The 20,178-nt window shown below is 57.5% G+C and overlaps 3 protein-coding genes across 7 annotated transcripts; 1 reads left to right on the top strand and 2 right to left on the bottom strand.

The window, feature by feature from the left end:
• The first annotated feature begins 1,911 nt into the window (after positions 1-1,911).
• Positions 1,912-4,845, top strand: MISP3 (MISP family member 3). Of its 4 annotated transcripts, none has more exons than XR_640756.3 (3): positions 1,912-3,055; positions 3,514-3,654; positions 3,897-4,250. XR_640756.3 is itself a non-coding variant. In XM_021930783.2 (3 exons), the coding sequence occupies exons 1-3, from the start codon at positions 2,488-2,490 to the stop codon at positions 4,600-4,602; spliced, it is 1,164 nt and encodes a 387-aa protein (XP_021786475.1). In that variant the 5' UTR covers positions 1,930-2,487; the 3' UTR covers positions 4,603-4,845. The 4 variants fall into 4 exon arrangements, 2 of the variants coding, with proteins under 2 accessions (XP_021786475.1, XP_003915080.1); XR_004180363.1 differs by having other exon boundaries at positions 4,081-4,129; XM_021930783.2 differs by having other exon boundaries at positions 1,930-3,055; positions 3,581-3,654; positions 4,081-4,845.
• A 5,158-nt stretch (positions 4,846-10,003) lies between these two features.
• Positions 10,004-14,176, bottom strand: C20H19orf67 (chromosome 20 C19orf67 homolog). Of its 2 annotated transcripts, none has more exons than XM_003915033.5 (6): positions 13,666-14,176; positions 12,113-12,257; positions 11,887-11,987; positions 11,618-11,803; positions 10,860-10,994; positions 10,004-10,388 (listed from the first exon to the last, which is right to left on the bottom strand). In XM_003915033.5, exons 1-6 carry the CDS (start codon positions 13,998-14,000, stop codon positions 10,214-10,216), a joined length of 1,077 nt encoding a protein of 358 aa, XP_003915082.1. In that variant the 5' UTR covers positions 14,001-14,176; the 3' UTR covers positions 10,004-10,213. The 2 variants fall into 2 exon arrangements, with proteins under 2 accessions (XP_003915082.1, XP_009191953.1); XM_009193689.4 differs by having other exon boundaries at positions 12,113-12,254; positions 13,666-14,168.
• Positions 14,177-16,228: 2,052 nt separating this feature from the next.
• On the bottom strand, positions 16,229-19,204 carry SAMD1 (sterile alpha motif domain containing 1). Its single transcript, XM_031659054.1, is given in 5 exon segments — positions 16,229-16,959; positions 17,063-17,174; positions 17,272-17,368; positions 17,462-17,756; positions 18,179-19,204. Coding segments are annotated over 5 exon segments (1,689 nt in total). The 3' UTR covers positions 16,229-16,800.
• Positions 19,205-20,178: the final 974 nt, after the last annotated feature.

Genomic DNA, 20,178 nt, shown 5'->3' with positions numbered 1-20,178 from the left:
AGGTGTGAGCCACCGTGCCTGGCTGGGATAAACACCTTGGCTTCAGGCTCCTCTCTTTCATCAGGTGATCCCAATGAAGCCAGAGGGGAAGAAAGGTGAAACAGAAGTCTGAGAAGGGGTGCTAGTGAAGTAGGAGGAAATCAGGAGAATTGGTGTGCTTAAGACCAAGGAGCTAATGAAGAGGAGGACAGGGGATGAAGTCAGTGATTTAATCTACCAAATGGACATCATAGGTGCTTGCCATGAAAAAAGCTCTCCCGGAAAGCTGGGCGGTGAAACCATACCTGTAATCCCAGTACCTTGGGGAGGCTGAAGAGGTGGGCCGGATCCCCACAAGGTCAGGAGTTCGAGACCAGCCTGGCCAACATGGGTGAAACCTCGTCTCTACTAAAGCCTGAAATTGGCTGGTGGTGGCTGCCTGTAGTCCAAGCATTCCGGAGAGCTGAGACAGGAGAATGGGCAGAACTCCGGGAGGCGGTTGTAGTGAGCTAAGATCACGCCACTGCACTCCAGCCTGGCTGACAGAGTGAGACTTGGCTCAAAAAAGTTCGGGAATGGGAACCCAAGAACCCAGCCCAGTTGGCGTGGCTGGAGGAAGGACCAGGAGATGATATAGAGGGGAAGGTCCTATGGAGACAACTTTTTCCCAGAAGTATACCGCTTTTATTTTTATATTTATTTATTTATTTATTCATTTATTTGAGACAGAGTTTTGCTCTTATTGTCCACGCTGGAGTGCAGTGGCGCGATTTTGGCTCACTGTAACCTCCACCTCCCAAGTTCAAGTGATTCTCTCATCTCAGCTTCGCGAGTAGCTGGGATTACAGGTGCCCGCCACCACACCTGGCTAATTTTTTTTGTATTTTTAGTAGAGACGGGGTTTGGCCATGCTGGCCAGGCTGTTTTCGAACTCCTGACCTCAGGTGATCCTCCCGCCTCGGCCTCCCAAAGTGCTGGAATCACGGGCATGAGCCTCCGTGCCCGGCTGGTAATGTATTTTTCCTTCTAGTCACCCCAGAATGGTGGCGTTGGGGGCAGGTTCTGGGAAGAGTCTGCTTCCATTAGGGGGAAAGTGGAAAATGTCCCCAAGGGAGGGTGGCCCGCTCAAGGGCATCGATCCTGCCCTTGAACCGCATGATCCAGCCCCATCTGCTCTCTCCCCCTACCCTGAACGCCTCCTGTTTCCTGTCTGGGCCTCCCCGGGCGCCCGGGCCCAAGGTGACCGCCTTTCAACCGCAACCGCTAAGCTGCGCCTGGGGCGCGCTGTGTCTGTCTCTTCCTCCTCCCTCAATCCGGGAGTGCCCTTGGCCGCGGACACCTCCCGGATTTTTCCGGGAGGAGAGGGGAAGCCGCTTCTCGGCTTGGCTGGGGGCAGTGGCGCGCGGCTGGGAACCTCGCTGAGCCTAAGCACTGGTAGGGAGACCCCAGCGCGTAGTAAGGCGGCTCCTGGCGCCCCCTCGAGCCGGTGCTGTGCGCTGCAAGGCTGGATCGGAGGGAGGGCCCAGGGGTCTGAGGCTCGCTGCCCGCTGTCTGGCACCGACTGGGCGGGGCTGCCCGGGTCCCGAAAAGACGGCTTCGGGGGACACCTCACCAATGGGCTAGTGGTTCAGAACCCCAGTCCGACGCGCTACTGGGCCCAGTCTCCTGGACGATGACGGGGACATGGCTCTGAAAAAGTGCCAGGGTATGCTCAGTAGAACACAGCACCCAGAGCGGCCCCCCAGAGAGCGGGGCCGGGTCTAGGGAAGCCCTCTTCCAAGAAGTCCTGTGCCCTGAGGTGACTGGGCGCGCTAGCTGATGAAACTGAGTGCCCCACCGAGGCGCCCCTGTCCCGAGGGCGGGGCCAGGGCGGGGCCGGAGTCCTCCTGGCAGGTGCCGGGGGCGGTGCCCGGCCCTGCCCCCGGGGGCCGTTCCCTGAGGCCAGAGGCAGGTCAGAGAAGCGGCCGGTGCGGGCGACGCCTTGGAACCCACGGGCGGCCACTGCCGCCACAGGTGCCTCACAGGGCCCTCTGTCCTCGCTCTGGGCATCAAAACCCCGGTTGGGAACTAAGGCTTCCGAGCTGCTTCAAACCCTGGACACCAAGGCCCTCACCGGCCGGAGAACGAAACCCTGGGGTCGTCTGAAGAGGGGGGCCACAAGCCCCCAGGGCCAGACGACGAAGCCCCAGAGCTGCTGCGGAGCTGAACACCGAGGTTCCCAAGCCCTCCGCAAAGGACGTGGAGATCCTCGAGCAAGAGAGCGAAGTCCTCGAGCCATCAGTCGAGCAGAACGCAGAGCGCCCCGGGCTGTCCACAGCTGCGGGTTTTGAGAGTCCTGAGCCAGGCAGAGACGACCCGGGGCCGTCCGAAGCGCAAAGGGTGGAGGTCCAGGGGCAGCGTCCCCCTCCAGGCCCTGAGACCTCCTCCTCCAGGTCAGGCTCGGAAGCCCCCCACCTGCGTTTTCCGCCGTGCCCCAAGGCTCCCCAGCGTCTCCCGGAGGAGCTGTTCATGGAGACGCCCATCGAGCGCGAAATCCGCCGCAGCTGCGAACGCGAGGAGAGCCTGCGCCGGAGCCGGGGCCTGAGCCCGGGCCGCGCGGGCCGCGAACTCGTTGAGCTGCGCGTGCGGCCGGTGATCAACCTGCCGGGTCCTGGCCCCGCGCTCCCGCGCGCCCTGGAGCGGGCGCGGGCGGGCGCGCAGATGCAGCGGGACATCGAGCGGGAGGCCCACCGGCAGGCGGCGCTGGCGCGCCCCGCGGCCCCCGAGCCGCGCGCCGGGTCGCCGCCGCAGCCGCTGGGCGAACTCAAGCGCTTCTTCGAGGCCGCAGCGGGGAGCGGCTCCTCGGCGGGGGCAGGGGGCGGCGCGGGCCCGCAGAGGCTGCCAGAACCCGGGGGACGGCCGCGCTCTGCCGTGCAGGGCGGGTGCCCGGTGCTGGGCAGCTCCCCGCCGCCTTTCACTCCGTCACTGCTGGAGCAGGAGGTGCGCGCGGTGCGCGAGCGCGAGCAGGAGCTGCAGCGCCAGCGGCGCAGCGTCTATGGCACCGCGGAGTTCAAGGAGCCTACGCCGAGCCTCACCGGTAAGCCGCAGGCGTAGCAACGCCGGGGACCCCCAGGGTTCCAGCCGTCCCCACTGACTGCCCAACTTCAGTGGCCTCTCCTTTGGCCCTCCGATTCTCGGGGTCTCTCTCCAAGCTCTCAAACTCCTGGGACCCCCTCTCAACTTTGTGTCTTGCCTACCCCTTCTGGAGCTCCATTACTCGCTGTGATCCACCCCTCCACCCGGAGTGATGGACTCTCTGATCCACACCACGCAGACTGCGCGGGGGTGGGGGCATTCCAGATGTCTTCCTTTTTGTCGGGTTCCAGGGAACCCTGACTGGATTCTGGCACTCCTGGGTCCTCCCTCTGAATTTTCGGGCTCCTGCTTCTCCGTTCTGGGTTCACCTCCCTCCTCCCTCGGGCTCCTGGGTGCCTGGAGTTGAATGGAGGCTTTCATGGGGGGAGGGCGGAGGGTGAACGCCTGTGTGTGTTTAAGGGGTGCGGCCGGCCTCTTTCATCCTGGCTGCCGCCCGCTGGTGAGCTGAGCGCTCCTTCCCCCGCAGCGAGCAGGGGCGACGGAAAGTTGGCGGTGATGTGGCCCCCCCGCAGAAAGGCCTCGGAGAACGGCCTGGAGCAGGTGGGAGCCCCCTTACCCGTGTGCCTCTAGCCCTTGTCGCTCCCCCCACCCCTCCCGTGCTAGGACGCTGGGTGGGGAAAGGTACATCCCCCCTGGAGGGCCACTCTGGTCAGAACTCAGTCTGGGACGCATCCCCGGGGTAAAGAGAAGACAGTGGTCTTGGGGCACAAATCGCCACCCTGAGCCTGGGTGCGGTGCGCAGGTCCCTGAGGCCGGTCTTCCTTCTGGCCCTCTGTCCCCAGGAGGAGCGCAAACCTTGAGGTTTGAGCAGGCTGGGACCCCCGGCCGGAAGTAACGTGCGTGTCAGAGGAACAGGGCGGGGTGCGTCTAGTAAAAGGCCTGGAGACGGGTCGGCCCTCTGCATTGGGGAAGATGAAATCGACTTGACTTTGTGAAATTGACCAGCCCCCTCTATGAAACTTACAGTCCCCCATTGGGAAACTGACCACCACCCACAACTCCGCCAGTGAAACTGCCCAGCCCTTCTCTGCCAAGCAAACTGAACTACTCTCTCCCTTGACTGTTAAGAGGGCCGGAGTTACCGCCGCGGCTGCCCCACTACCCCCACCCCCAATAAAGCCTCTTCTTTCAGGGCACTGCAGCCTATTTTTTTCTGGGTCCTCTTCGTCCGGGGTGGGGCGGGAGCACGGCGGGCCGAGGGAGGCCCGAGAAAACCCCAAGAGGTGCGGGCCAGAATGCGGGAATGCGCCCTTACCGCCCTGTTCTGGGGCTGCCCGCCTCCCCCACACGACCAGACACGGCCTGGCCCAGGTCCTACCGCCCCCTGGCGGCTCGAGCGCAAAATGTGGCGCGTGGACCGAGTTCACACCCTCTTGTTTCCAGGCTTCCTCCTCAACATTTATTGGTGCTAACGGTGTGCCCTGCGCTGGGCACTGGCTAGACAGAGGTGATAAGAGGCTGTTCCTACCCTGGGAACGTAAACAATAGCTACTAAAAAAAAAAAACAGGTGGTGAAGGTTCAGGCTTCTCAACATCATTGGTTCCTAATGATCACTGTTCTTCTTGACCTCACGGTCCCCACTATGAGGCGTGCTCATTCGCGGTGTTGGGGCAAGAGTTTCTGCTTTCCAAAAGTATCTGTGGCTGGGCGAGGTGGCTCACGCCTGTAATACCAGCACTTTGGGAGGCTGAGGTGGGTGGATCATTTGAGGCCAGGAATTCGAGACGAGCCTGGCCAACACGGTGAAACCCCGTCCCTACTAAAAATACAAAATATTAGCCGGGTGTGGTGGTGCATGTCTGTAATCCAGCTACTAAGGAGGCTGAGGCATGAGAATCACTTGAACCCGGGAGGCAGAGGTTGCAGTGAGCCAAGAACGGGCCACTGCACTCCAGCCTGGGTGACACAGTGAGACTCTGCCTCAAAAAAATAAAAAAGGCAACTGAAACCTAGCTTTTAAAAGAGAAATCTGCATGTTTATGATTGTGACTAGGAAAAACTTTTTTTTTTTTTCTAGGCAGGGTGCTAAAAAAAACTTAAAGTTGTGCGGGAGGAGAGGAAGGAAGGAAGGTGGCAAGCAACACCTGTTTGCAATAGGGCCTGTGGCTGTCAATTTGCAAGCTCTGGTTAATTTCTCTCCCCTGGATGGGGGTTCAAGAGGGTGCGTGAACACCCTAAATTGTCTCTAAAACTGTATCTGTGCAGTTAACATTCTGGGACTAGTTTTACAGTGTTTTAGAAGTGCACTGAGGGCCAGGCGAGGTGGCTCACTGCTGTAATCCCAGCACTTTGGGAGGCTGAGGCAGGTGGATCACGAGGTCAGGAGATCGAGACCATCCTGGCTAATATGGTGAAACACCCTCTCTACTAAAAATACAAAAAAACCCAAAAATAGCCGGGCATGGTGGTGGGCGCCTGTAGTCCCAGCTACTTGGGAGGCTGAGGCAGGAGAATGGCTTGAACCCGGAAGGCGGAGCTTGTAGTGAGCCGAGATTGCGCCACTGCACTCTAGCCTGGGCGACAGAACGAGACTCCATCTCAAAAAAAAAAAAAAAAGACCGGGCGCGGTGGCTCAAGCCTGTAATCCCAGCACTTTGGGAGGCCGAGACGGGCGGATCACGAGGTCAGGAGATCGAGACCATCCTGGCTAACACGGCGAAACCCCGTCTCTACTAAAAAATACAAAAAAAACTAGCCGGGCGAGGTGGCGGGCGCCTGTAGTCCCAGCTACTCGGGAGGCTGAGGCAGGAGAATGGCGTAAACCCGGGAGGCGGAGCTTGCAGTGAGCTGAGATCTGGCCACTGCACCCCAGCCTGGGCGACAGAGCGAGACTCCGTCTCCAAAAAAAAAAAAAAAAAGACGTGCACTGAGGACCAGATGCGGTGGCTCATGCCTGTAATTCCAGCACTTTGGGAGGCCAAGGCAGGAGGATTGCTTGATCCCAGGAGTTCAAGACCAGCTTGGGCAACATAGTGAGACACTGCCCCCCTACCCCATCTCTACTAAAAATTAACCAGGTGTGGTGGCATGTGCCTGTGGTCCCAGCTACTCTGGAAGTTTAGCAGGAGATCGCCTGAGCCTGGGAGGTTGAGGCTACAGTGAGCTATGATTGAGCCACTGCACTCCAGCCTGGGTAACAGTGAGATCTGTAATCAAAGGAAAAAAAAAAAAATCACTAAGACCAGAAAAGGGGAGACCCAGGAAGTTTAAATTTAAAAATGTTTTCAGTTTTGGAGACAGGGTCTTGCTCTGTCACACAGGCTGCAGTGCAGTGGCATGATCACAGCTCATTGTAACCTGGATCTCCTGGCCTCAAGTGATCCTCCTACCTCAGCCTCCTGAGTAGCTGGGACTACAGGTGTGAACCACCACATCCACCCCAGGAATATTTTAGAATCGCTGTTTAAACCTTGGCTCTTGAGATCATGGCACTGCACTCTAGCTTGGGTGACACAGTTAAACTCTGTCTTTAAAACAAACAAACAAACAAAAAAAAAACCAAAAAAAACCTCTTGGCTCTGTCCAACTCTGTATCTTATACAGGGGCATCAAATGTCTAGTGAAATCCGTATGCATAAAATACAGAGAGGTCATGCTGATACAGGGCTGCATCCAAGAGCAGCTCAGCCCATGAAGGGCTCATCAGCCGACCCCATCGTCAGCCCAGTGACCCCATCCTCAGCATACTTCACTGTGACTGTGGGAGCTATGTGGAGAAAGGCAGGAGAGAGCCTGAGAAGGTGGGAAATGGAAACACCTAGAGGCTGGTCTTAATTTCCAGCAGGGGAGCCAAGAACTAAGTATGTCATGAGTGGACGGGGCCCGGGTGCACTGCGCCCGGCCTAATTTTTGTGTTTTTAGCGGAGATGGGTTTTCACCATGTTGGCCAGGCTGGTCTCGAACTCCTGATCTCAGGTGATCCACCCACCCTGGCCTCTCAAAGTGCTGTGATTACAGGGAAGCATGTGGGACGGCCTCAAGGGGTTTGGTGGAGGGGCATTTAAGAAAATGATGTCAACCAGCCGTGGTGGCTCACACCTGTAATCCCAGCACTTTGGGAGGCTGAGGTGGGATAATTGCTTGAGTCCGGGAGTTCAAGACCAGCCTGGGCAATATAGCAAGACAAAATCTCTACCAAAAAAAGAGAGAGAGAGAAAAAAAAAAAGCACTTCCTTGGGTCTCATCCCAGACTTAGGCTGATGATCAGACTCTCCATGTGATTCTGATGCACACTAGGAAGTTTGAGAATCAAGGGTGTAGAAAGCTGCTGAGCAACAGGACCCAGGAAACAAAGCTTGTTTCCTTCCCCTTCCAGTACTGTACTGTCACCACCCACCCGAAACCCTGTCTTAAGCAGACAGTGGATTTGACTTAAAGGAGACCGTCTAGAGCTGCTTGTGGCTAGTCTGAATTGAAATATGTTGGAAATGTGAAATACTAGATTTTCTTTTTTCTGATTTTTTTTTTTTTTTTGACACAGAGTCTCGCTGTTGTTGCCCAGGCTGGAGTATAATGGCATGATCTCGGCTCACTGCAACTTCCGCCTCCTGGGCTCAAGCAGTTCTCCTGCCTCAGCCTCCAGAGTAGCTGGGATTACCAGCGCCCGCCACCAGGCCTGGCTAATTTTTGTATTTTTAGTAGAGATGGGGTTTCACTATGTTGGCCAGGGTGGTCTCAAACTCCTGACCTCATGATCTGCCTGCCTCAGCCTCCCAAAGTGCTGGGATTACAGGTATGAGCCACTGCGCCCGGCTTTTTTTTTTTTTTCTTTAAGATGGAGTCTCGCTCTGTCGCCCAGGCCAGAGTACAGTGGTGCGATCTCAGCTCACTGAAACCTCCACCTACCAGATTTAAGCGAGTCTCCTGGCTCAGCCTCTTGAGTAGCTGGGATCACAGGCGCCCACCACCACACCCACCTTTTTTTTTTTGTATTTTGAATAGAAACCGGGTTTTGCCATGTTGGCCAGGCTGGTCTTGAACTTGTAACCTCAAGTGACCCACCTGTCTCGGCCTCCCAAAGTGCTGGGATTATAGGCATGAGCCACCATGTCACGCCAAGATTTCTTTTTTTTTTTTGTAGAGACGGGGTTTCACCAGGTTAGCCAGGATGGTCTCGATCTCCTGACCTTGTGATCCGCCCATCTCGGCCTCCCAAAGTGCTGGGATTATAGGCTTGAGCCACCGCGCCCGGCCACGCCAAGATTTCTAAGACAGTACAAAAAAGGAAAATACCTCAGTTTTTTTACATGGATTATACATTGAAATAATATTTTGGGTATAACAGGTTAAATAAAATATCACGAAAATGAATCTAACCTCTTAATTTTTTTATGTGGTTACTAGAAAATTTGAAATTACATACGTGATTTGCGTTTGCAACTCACTTGATATTTCCATTGGACCCCACGAGGCTAAAGAATCTTAAAGGCCGGGCATGGTGGCTCACACCTGTAATCCCAGCACTTTGAGAGGCCTAGGTGGGAGGATAGCTTGAAGCCAGGAGTTCAAGACCAGCCTGGTCAACATAGCGAGACCCCTTCTCTACAATAATAATAATAAAATAGGGGCATCGATGCTGCCTATACTCCCAGCTGCTTAGGAGGCTGAAGTGGGAGGATCACTTGAACCCAGGAGTTAGAGGTTCCAGGATCGCGCCACTGCACTCCAGCCTGGGTGACAGAGCAAGACCCTTCCCTTCCCGCAAAAAATCTTAGAGCCACAGGAAAACTCACAGGGCCTCCCTCAAAGCAGTATCAGGGAGCATCAGGATTTCCTTGATGTCATTCAGACCACAGCTGTGGACTAAAAACATCCTTGATGCAGTCAGAAATTGTCACCAGAAATACACATGGAAGAGCAATAGTGGCCGGGCACCGTGGCTCACGCCTGTAATCCCAACACTTTGGGAGGCCAAGGAGGGCGGATCACGAGGTCAGGAGATCGAGACCATCCTGGTTAACACGGTGAAACCCCATCTCTACTAAAAATACGCAAAAAAAAAAAAAAATCAGCCGGCGTGGCGGCGTGCGCCTGTAGTCCGAGCTGCTGGGGAGGCTGAGGCAACAGAATGGCGTGAACCCGGGACCCGGGAGACGGAGCTTGCAGTGAGCCCAGATTAGGCCACTGTACTCCAGCCTGAGCGACAGAACGAGACCTGTCTCAAAAAGGCAGAGCTCTGGGTGCTGGGGGGAAGGGGAACCAAAAGGGCCCTCCTTGGATTAAAAGGGGATAACCAGTGGCTGAGGACACCTGGCTCAGGAGGACACCCTTCCCCTTGCAACGTGCCACAAGTACCCGGTTCGGGTCCAAGGTTCGCCACTTGCTCGCCGGAGCTTTGAGCGGGTGAGTTCATTTCCTTCAGCCAGGGTCTCCTCTCCAGTCCGAGGTTGGAGAGAGGCTAAGAGATCCTAAGCTTGGATTCCATAGGGTTCTCCCACCTTGTCCGCACCCTGGATACCCCGAGAAAGACAACGACCTGTCTGGCAAGTACCAAAAGCTGGAAGAGAAAAAGAAAGTGTAACTCGGGCCCTTCGGAAACTGATCGAGGGCACTTTTCTGGGGCACGTCGGGAAAAGTAGTCTTTTACGCTACAAAGAAATAACTTCCGGGTCAAAATATGGGAGTGGGCGTAGCCCTAAGTCTCTTCCTCCAGTGTGCGTTGAATTTCCCCGCTACCCTAAACTTACAGTTTTCTGGGTTCCGGTTGTTGACCGGCACCATTTCCCTTTTTGCTTCATTTCTGCCTGTGCGCATGCGCCAAACTCGTCCGCCTATTGGCAATTTTCAGATTTCTTTCAAAAGACTACATTTCCCCGAAGGCCACGCGAGTGGGCGGGGAAATGCCCCCGGAGGAGGGGCGCGGCGTTCGCAGCGGACACTGAGCCTGTGACCTCTTTCTTTCTTTTATTTAACACAAAACTGACGTGTCCGCATTCACGGCCCCACGGCCAGGCCGGACTCGGTGCAGACAGGTCAGCTCGGCCTGGCCCTTTGGAAGGCGAGGCCAGGCTGCACTGAGAGAATGAGTGAGCCCCTCCCCTGCCCCCTCTTCTGGAGTTTGGAACTGTCAAGTTCCAGCTCCTACCCCCTTTCCCAGGTTCAAGACCCCTGCGCTGCCCACCCCGCGGGCCCGGCTGCGCTCGGAGGCCGGGCCTGGCCTGCCTGGCCCGTGAGGATCTGCACCAGCAGGTCGGTGGCCAGCATGGGCGTGGGCTCCTCGAAGCCGATGGTCAGCAGCTGCTGGTAGTCCCCGAGCGGCTGCGGGCACAAAATCCTGGGGTGGGGGGGCCAGGGATAGACAGGCCTGGACTTGAGTGCCCTCTGCCCCTCGGGAGTCTCTCCCTTTAAGTGAGATGCGTCAGCTGAAAGAGGCTTTGTTTCAGCTGCCGGTGGGAAAAACCCTCGGGGGAAACTTGTTTCCTTGTTGATCAGAAACTTAGTAATGGCTCCTAGAGGCTGAATAACTGGTCCTGACCTGTCCAATCGCATTGCTAGCTGTGTGTCCTTGGGCAGGTAACAACTTCTCTGAGCACCCTGTTTTCTTTGTTACATGGGGCCAATAGCATAGATCTCGATGGGTTGTTACTGGGGTCTGCATGAAGTGCTTTTCAGGGCACAATAAAATACTATCATTACTAAGGGAAGCAGTGTTTGGGAAGGTGGATTATCTTTGGTGGGGTTCTGCCTCCCCATCTAGCGCTTGGTCTAGCGCCCAAGCCCACGTTGCTATTGCCCTAGCTCCTACCATGAATAAAGGTCATCCTCGGCTGGTCCTAGGGGCACCCATCGGCCGATGGACCACAGCTTCTGGATCTGCGGGCACGAATTGGCTGGACTCTGGCCTGTGTCTTCCCAAGTATCTCGATAGCACAGGAAGTAGCTGGGAGGGGAGGGAGCTGTAATTAGAAGTGATCAATTTCCTAGCTTCTTCTGTTGAGGGCTTTAATTTTGGAGGTGAAGTGGGAACCCATCAGAAGTTGCCCTGAAGTTCTCAGGTAGGAATGTGACTCTAAGGCCTTTTCTCCCTGCCAGCCTCCTTTTAAGATGAGAACTTTTATTTTGGTGGGAGGGTGGGTTTTAAGAAAATAGAGGTAGCCTTTCAAAAGCCTTTAGTTTCCTGGTTCACTTTTTTTAAAGAGACAGATTATTGCTCCCACTCAGGGTAGAGTGCAGTGGCAAAATCACAGCTCACTGTAGCCTTGAACTCCTGGGCTCAAGTGATCTTCCTGCCTGAGCCTCCCAAGTAGCTGGGACTACAGACGCCAGCCATCACGCCTGGCGAATTTGTTGTTGAGACAGGGTCTTGCCATCTTGCCCAGGTGATCTCAAACTCTTGGGCTCAAGTGATCCTCCTGCCTCAGCCTCCCAAAGTGTTAGGATTACAGGCGTGAACCATGGCACCGGGCCCTGGCTCACTTTTCACTTTGCTGGTGACAGTTTGGAGGGCCATATTGGCATTCGTCATAGAAAGGGGAGGACTTTGATTTGGGTAAGAGGACTTACTAATCCACAAGGGAATCTTGTCCCCGACCAGGGGCCTCTGGGGTGGCTTCCAGGTGCCAGCGCATCTTCTTATAGAGGTAGCGGGGAAAGCGGCTGGCAGTGTAGGCGGTTGGAGCACAGTATCTGAAGATGGAGATCTCATGGGACAGGCTGATGGAGAACCTCCCGCAAAAGAAACAGGAGATGCTGGCAGGACATGAGAGAATGGAGGGGTGAAGCTGGGCCTTGGACTCCTTCATCCCCCGCATCTGAATCTCCTACCATTTTACCTGAGGGGGTTTGTCTCCTCCAGGTCCACGAACCCAAAGGAAGCGTACATGAGGACCAGCTGTTCCAGGCGCAGGGTCAGCTGTTGGGAGATCTCTAACAGCTGCATACAGGATGGATACAGTGAGATCAGCTGGCCTGAGAGGAGTGGGCCTCCCCCTCCACCATCCCCGCAGGCTCGGAGCTGCGAGAAGAAAGGGGCGTGGGGTCTAAGAAACCTCCACACACCCCCTTTCGGACCAGCTCCTGCAGGGGTCCATAGATGTGGGGTACGCTTCTCGCGGCTGCCTCCAGGTACAGGAAGTAGGGCTCACACATCTGTAAGAAGGTGGGCATGGCCTTGGCCAGCTGCTCCTTCTGTACTTGGTCTCTGCTGAAGGAAGAAGGGGGCCTTTGCCTGCAATCCCTCACAATCCCTCCCCCCCCCCCCCCATTTTCCCCCATTCTACTCAACCCCAACCTGGATCCCTGGCTTTGACCCCTGTTAGAAAAGCCCCCAGTTTCAGGTCTTTTCTGAACATCTTTCTGGTTCACCTGCATCAAACCCATTTGGAACACTTGTTAAAAGTGCTGACACCTGAGTCTCACATCGCCACTTAGGACCCAGAGCTTCCTTAAGGGGCTGGGCGCAGTGGCTCACTCCTGCAATCCCAGAGGTTTGGGAGGCTGGGGCTGGAGGATTGCTTGAGGCCAGGAGTTCCAGACAAGCCTGGGCAACGTAGCAAGACCCCGTCTCTACACAAAAAATAATTAGCTGGGCATGGTGGCACCTATAGTCCCAGTTACTCAGGAGGTGGAAGTGGGAAGATTGCTTGAGACCAGGAGTTTGAGGCTGCAGTGAGCTATGACTGCCCCACTGCACTCCAGCTTGGGTGATAGGGCAAGACCCTGTCTCATTAGAAAACCAGCTTTATGAGAATCCCTTGAACCTGGGAGGTGGAGGTTGCAGTGAGCTGAGTTCGCCCCCACTGCACTCCAGCCTTGGTGACAGAGCGAGACTCCATCTCAAAAAAACACAAAACAAAAAAAAAACCAACCTTGGCTGAGTGCGGTGGCTCACGCCTGTAATGCCAACACTTTGGGAGGCCGAGGCGGGTGGATCACAAGGTCAGGAGTTCAAGACCAGCCTGGCCAAGATGGTGAAACCCCGAATCTACTACAAAAAAAAAAAAAAAAAAAAATTAGCCGGGCAACACGTGTTGGCGGGTGCTTGTAATCCCAGCTACTCGGGAGGCTGAGCAGAGAATTGCTTCAATCCGGCCGACGGAGGTTGCAGTGAGCCGAGATTGCACCACTGCACTCCAGCATGGGCAACAGAGCGAGACTCCGTCTCAAAAACAAGCAAAATCCAACCCAGCCTCCTAGGAGATACCAATGGACACTGAAATTGGAGAGTCACAAGGAAACCTGGTGTGGGAATCACATGATCCTTTGGAGTCTCAAACTGATGTCCTACAGGCCAAGTTTGGCTCAGGTGGGTCTTGTTTAGTTGGCACAGGGTTCAAAATCTAAGACAGCACTTAAAAACTGGGAGAAAAAGTCCTAGAGACTTGACAACCCAGGCCCACACTGCCAGGACAGTAATAGCAGCAGTGCCCTACCCTCAATTCTACAGTCCTCCTCACTCTCTTAAACTGGATTCTGATATGCTAGCTTCTTCCACTGCCTCCCTCTGGCTCCTAGCGCTTGTCATTTTGCAACCCTGGCATGTGTCACCCATCCTGTCGCCTCCCCTCCAAGTCTCCTTACCCATGGGGACCTGGGACCCTGTCCAGCATCACCTGTAGAGCAAGTAGCTCTGGAAATCATCCGCCTTCTTGAGTAGGTAGCGCAGCTGTTGGGTGATGGGGCTGAACAAAATGTCCAGGGATAGGCGGGGAGGTGCTGGCCCGGGCCCGGGGACCAGAGGTTCGGGGGAAGGCGTGGAGGCCGGGGCCTCAGCCAACTGCCCCTCGGCATCTTCAGGGTCCGGCTCAGGTGGGTTCCCAGGCCTGCTAGGGGGTGTCGACCAGGAGGGGTCTCTGCAGGGCGGCGTCCCAGGTTCCAAGGCATCTGGAGGCGGTGTTTCTCCAGGGTCCAGGGGGAGCGACCCCTCGAACCACTGCTCCGTAGCCATGGTAGGGCCAGAGGCGGGGGGGTGGGGGGACCTGAGCTCTTTAAGCTTCTGCTGCTGCTCACGTTGGCCGCGGGTTCGACCCCGCCCCGGGAGCCTCCGACTGGCCCCTGCCTTGACCTCTTCACCGGAGCCGCGCCGCCGCGCCGGGGGCGGGGGAGTTCGCCTCTTTTGAATTTCAACACGCGGGAGGGGCGCGCCGCTCCAGTCCGCGCGCCCGCGGCCCCCTACCCCTGCACACGAGCCGCAGGCGCTCCGGGAACCTGGCGGTGGGGAGGAGGGACCTGCCTAGGGAGGTGACCTCTGGCCGTGTCCTGGGGGTGTGGCTAGGGCCGGGACCTTTATCTCTCGAGGTGGATTCCTAGAGTGGAGGGGTCTCCAAACGTGTCTCCAACACCTCAACCTGGCACAGGTATATGGAATGAGGCTGCCCAGGCCCCAGCCCCTCACTCCCAGAACCCTGGGTTTTTTTGTTGTTGTTGTTAATTTTTTTTTTTTTTTTAATTTAAAATTTTTAAAGATGGGGACCTCTCTATGTTGCCCAGATTGGTTTCAAACTCCTGGACTCAAGCGATCCTCCCATCTTGGCCTCCTGAAGTGCCCAGCGTGTTTTTTTTTTTTTTTTTAAAACAAAAAACAAACAAAAAATCTCTAATGGAGTTGAGAAACTGCCTTAGAACTTAGTAGGGACTTTGGATGTAGTAGCTCTGACGACTACTACTAACAATAAAATAAATAAATCTGAAAAAATCTTCAGGCTGGTCTTGGTGGCTCATGTCTGTAATTCTGACAGGTTAGGAGGCTGAGACGGGAGAACTGCTTGAAGCCAGGAATTCAAGACCAGCCTAAGCAACATAGCAGGACCCTGTCTATACAAAAAATAAAATGTTCGTTGGGTGTTGTCTGAGGCATGAGAATCACTTGTACCCAAGAGTTCGAGGCTGTCACCAGTTATGATTGCACCACTGCACTCTAGGCTGGGTGACAGAGCAAGACTCTGTCTTGAAACAAAATCTTCACTTGGAAATCTTCTCCTCTCATGATCTCATCTGATGGCCCAGAAGGAATTTTGTTGTTTTAATGAAGAAGACCATGAGGTCTGGAGAGCCTACTATGGTCCTAGAACAGATTCCTGCCCCCAATATTTGTAGCAGATTCTTTGCAGTAGACAAAGGCTGACAGGTTCATAGTTTTTAATGCACGTTATGTCAAATACTCTATATTTAAAGACTCGGAGTGAAGAACTCAGACAGGTGTCAGATGCCACCCTGTGTGATCCCAAGCAGACAGTATCTCTGTGCCGGGCCAGCTGCCTCTTCTGTAAGGTGGGATTTTATGAGTTGTCTTATGGGGACTTGGGGAGGACAGTTGAGAAAATGCTTATAAACCCAAGGATTTAACTGCCAACCATTCAACAATATTTGAGGCCAGGCATGGTGGCTCACGCTTGTAATCCCAGGCAGGGAGAATCGCTTGCAGCTGAGAGTTTGAGGCCAACCTGGCCAACAAAGTGAGACCCTCATCTCCACAAAAAAAAAAATTTTTTTTGAGACAGTCTCACTGTCGCCCAGGCTGGAGTGTAGCGCGTGATCTTGGCTCACTGCAAGCTCCGCCTCCCAGGTGTAAACAATTCTCTGCCTCAGCTTCCCAAGTAGCTGCGATAACAGGCGCCCACCACTACGCCCAGCTAAGTTTTTTTTTTATTTTTTGTATTTTTAGTAGAGACAGGGTTTCACCATTTTGGCCAGGCTGATCTTGAACTCCTGACCTCGTGATCCACCTGCCTCAGCCTCCCAAAGTGCTGGGATTACAGGTGTGAGCCACCACGCCCAGACAAAAATTTTTAAAAATTAGCTGGGCATGGCAGAGTGCACCTGTAGTCCCAGCTGCTCCGGAGGCTGAGGTGGGAGGATCACTTGAGCCCAGGAGTTTGAGGCTACAATTATGATAGCACCACTGCACTCCAGCCTGGGTGATAGAATGAAACCATCTCTAAAAGGAAAACAAAAATTCAGCACCTGCTCTGTGCCTAGCTCAGTTCTGGGACATGGGGAGATTACAGAGGAAAAAAACCCCAAAGATTCCCACCTTTCTGCAGCAATTATTGTTATAGGCAGCTATAATTCATTGTTTCCGTTTTTCTCTCTCTCCAAATGATTCTGTCCTAACCAGAGGCTCTTTAATGCCCTCTCCCCACCCCATTCATAAAACGGACTCCGTGGTTCTTTTTCCCCTTTTCCTTTTTTTAAAATTTTATTTAAAAAACCTTCGGTGCAATATTAAAAAGCAATACAGCCAGCTCGAGCGACAATCAACAGAAAGAAAAGAGGCAGGAGAGGAAAGGCCCGAGGAACCCCAACCCAGCTAGTCCCCTAGGGGCTGGAAGCCAGGGGCAGACTGAGAAGGGGGGCATGGGTGGTAGGGGAGGGAGGAAAGACCACCCACCAAAATAAACAGGCAGATCCAAACATTTATACAGGAAACATCTGGCTGAACGGAAGAGGATCTTGGGGAGATGAGAAGCCCCCCACATTTCATTTTTTTTTTCCTAAAATGTCCTGGGCTGGGTGGGGAGGGTCAGCCACCTGGGGTTTAAGGAGCAATTCCCTCCCCACACCGACGTGCTGAGGGGCAGATGTGTAAGAGAGAGAGACACAAGGGGCAGAGATGAGGACAAGAGGGTGCCCTCCTCCCTGGAATCTGTTATGAGGGCTGAGGGTGTCCCCGTCCAGCTCCTGGACTCTGGGGGGTCTTGGGTGAGATGGGGGCCGGAATGGGTTGGGGCAGGGGTGAGGCTGGGCGCTCAGCCTAAGAAGCCATCGGGGTCATCATCCTCAAAGTGGCCTTGCTGAAGCACCTTGATGTGGTGCTCGTAGATTTTCAGGGCTGGCCCGAGGCGGATGGACAGGCCGGTGAGCACATCTGTACGCTGCATAAGCAGCAAAGATTTGCCATCAATTTCCTGGGTGGGACAGGGACAAAAAGAGAGAGCGAGCCGGGGTTAGGGCACATCCCAGAGCGCCCCTCTTTGTCTGTCAATGTGTAGTCCTGGACTGGGAACTCACCTGTTCTTGGAAAGCTGTCGCCTGCTCCGGGAAGCCAGCCTCGGTAAAATATTCCACAACATCCATCACCGTCCATTCCACGGGATCAGACGGCTTCTCTTTGCGCCCGGGACTGCATCAAAACAGACGGGCACCAGTGAACATGGGTGTCCCTCCGGCTGTGCCACACACCTGGGCAGCACTCCCATGTCTCCAACACCCCAACTTACGGACAGCCAAAGGGGGTCCCGTCGGCCCCAGGTAGGGCTGGTTTGCCTGGGGGCAAAGGCACGGGGGACGGAGAGTCTGGCCCGGTGGCAACAGAAGCTGGGAAAGAAAAAAAAACACCTGCCTTTGGCTTTGTTTTCGGGCTGAGTTCCTCCCCACCTAGCACTTTCCTCCACCCAGAGGAGTCCTTACCTGTTCCCCCCTCCTTGTTCATGCCTGCCATGGAGAACACCTGGCGGGTGCCGCTGCCCGGGGCTGGCCCCCGCCCTTCATCCTGGCCCTGGTGCGGTCCGCAGGGCGTCCACTCCTTGACCCTCTCCTTGGCACTCTGAGGTCCCCGCTCGCCGTTAAGCTGGTGGTGCTGGGCACCTGCAGGACGGTCACTCTCGGGCACTTCAGAGCCCTCTGACACATCATCTTCATCATCTTCATCGTCATCATCATCATCTTCCTCCTCTTTTTCAAGCACTCGCTCTTCTCCACCTCTCTGGGACCGAGGAGAGAAGCATGCAAGATTAATAGCTGTTCTAATCCCTGACCCTGCCTGTGGCATACGGGCGGTGGTGAGGAGGGCCCGATTCCACCTTTAAGAACAATACGGACTAACTTTTACGCATTCACTCCGTGCCAGGCTCTGTGTTAACTAAAGCCCTCGACAACCGAATCTCACTAAACTCGCTCAACAACCCCAAGGGGTCGCTACTGTTATTAAACCGCGTTTACAGCGGAGGAAACTGAGGCTCCGGGAGATTCAAGCATTTGCCAAGGTCACCACGCACCCAGCCCGCAGGAAACGCGCGTAAAGCCCCAGTCACCCGCCACCCAGTTCCTCCCGGGACTCGCACCCCCGCCACCAACTTCGCCCGCACCTGCCCACCGCGCGGCGCCCCCGCTCCCCGGCGCGCTCACCTTGCTCCGAGACTGGCGGGCGCTGGCGGCCGGCGGCGCTCGTCCGGGCCTGTCCCCGCGGGGCAGCGCAAGCGCTCCGAGACGGGTGCGCTCCAGGCGGCCTCGCGCCGCCGCCTCCTCCTCCAGCAGCCCCTGCACGCGGCCGCGGGTTAGGCGACCGCCGGCGCCGCCGCTGCCCCCGAGGTAGCGCACGACTTCCCGCAGGCTCACGGGCCGCGCTGCGCCGCCGGCCCGCGCCGCGCCCCCCTCAGGCGGCGGCTGTGGCTGCGGCGGCGGCGGCTGCTGTTGCTGTATATGCCGGCGGCCGTGGCGCGCGGCGGCAGCGGCGGCCCCGGGCGGCGACGGCGGGCGGGGGAGTGGCGCGGGCTGGTCGGGCGCCACCGGGGAGCGGCTGGCGCAGGCGGCGCGGGCCAGGGCGCGGCTCGCTGAAAAGGGCAAATGGATGCGCGGGCCGGGCGAGGGGGGCGCTGTGGCGGCGGCGGCGGCGGCCGCGCGGGGCGCCCGCCGGGCGGCGGCGGCGACGGGCGCGGGCGGTGGCGGCGGGCGGGCGTGGCAGTGCGCGGCGGCGGCGGCGTTTCATGGGGGCGCGCGCGGCGGGGCCGGCGGGCGGTCGGCGTCAAGCGGTTGGACGCGCGCCGCGTTGCGGTACGAGATGCTCCCCTTGTAGCTGACCCGGAGCACGGCGCGCTGCTGGATCAGTTTCTCGAGCTCGGCGCGCGTGCGCTCCGGCTCCGGGCCGTGCCGCCGCCGCACCATCCGGCAGATGCGCTCCAGGTCCGGCCGCGCCTTGCGCGAGCGCAGCGAGTCGATGGTGTCCAGGATCCACTCTTGGTAGTGCGGGGATGGCGGATCAGGCGGCCGCCGTGAGGCCGCCGCCGCCCCGGCGGGGTAGGGCCGGGGGCCCCGCCATGCCTCCCGCCCGGCCCGGCTGCACCGTGCGCGCTGCCTCCCTCCCAGCGCGGCGCCCCCCTTCCCGGCTCCCCTCCCTCCGCCGCTGCCCGCCTCCGCCTCCCCCTTGAAGTGCATGCCTGGCGGAGCGGCGGCGGCGCTGCTGTTTCTTTGCAAAAAAAAAAGAGAGAGCGAGAGAGAGAGAGGAAAAAACAGTGAGAGAGAAAGAAAAGAGAGAAAAAAATATGCACACACTCACTCACTCGCACGCACGCACACACAGACCCGCTTCTGCTGGGCGCGCGCGGGGCCGGGGATGCGAGGGGGAGGAGGGGAGCGCGGCGCGGCCGGCCCCTCCCCGCCGCCGCCGCCGCCGCACGCGCGCCCTGCGCCCGGGACACTCCGGCCCCTTCTTCCTCCCTCCCTCCTCCCCGCCGCCCGCCTTCCTCCCTCCCACCCCCACGCGCCCGCTTTGGCAGCCTGGGCCTCTCTGCCCGCCCCTTTACCTCCTGCGGCTTCGCTCACTCCGGCTCGCTCCGGCCCCCCCTTACAACTCCCGCGCGCTTTTTAAGGAGGCGCCGCGGAGTTGGCGCCGGGGCGGGGGCCGGGGAAAGCGGCGGGCGGGGGAGGGGGAGGGGAGTGCCGGGGGGAGGGGAGAGGGGGCGGGCAGGGCGGGCGGGCGGCGCTCGGCCGCCCTCCAGCCATTGGGCGCGGGACCCAGACGTCCCCGGCGCCCAGCCCCCCTCTCCACGCCTCCCCGGCGCGCTCCGCTCTCCGGACCGCACTTACCGGGAACTCGCCGCCCGCGGGCCGGGGCTGCCGCGCTCGCAGGGTGCTGCGGGGACCCTCTTGCTGCCGCCGCCCCCGCGTCCCTCAGGCGCGCCTGGCCCGGCGCTAAGGATGCGGGGAGGGGGGCGCGCACCCTCTCCCCCTTCTACTCCCCCTGCCAGGGCCGCCCCCGCCGCCGCTCGGCCTTCTGGCGCGCCGGCCCCAGCGCCTCCCTAGAGCGCCCTCTCGGTCCCGGGCTGGACGCCGAGGGGGCGCGCTGCAGATTTGGGGACCCCGAATCTGGGGTCAGAGGGCAGTTTGACGCTCGTTTCTCCTGCGGGGCC

Source organism: Papio anubis, chromosome 20 (assembly GCF_008728515.1).
Source record: "Papio anubis isolate 15944 chromosome 20, Panubis1.0, whole genome shotgun sequence".
NCBI lineage: Eukaryota > Metazoa > Chordata > Mammalia > Primates > Cercopithecidae > Papio > Papio anubis.
This window is presented reverse-complemented; position numbering and strand designations above follow the sequence as displayed.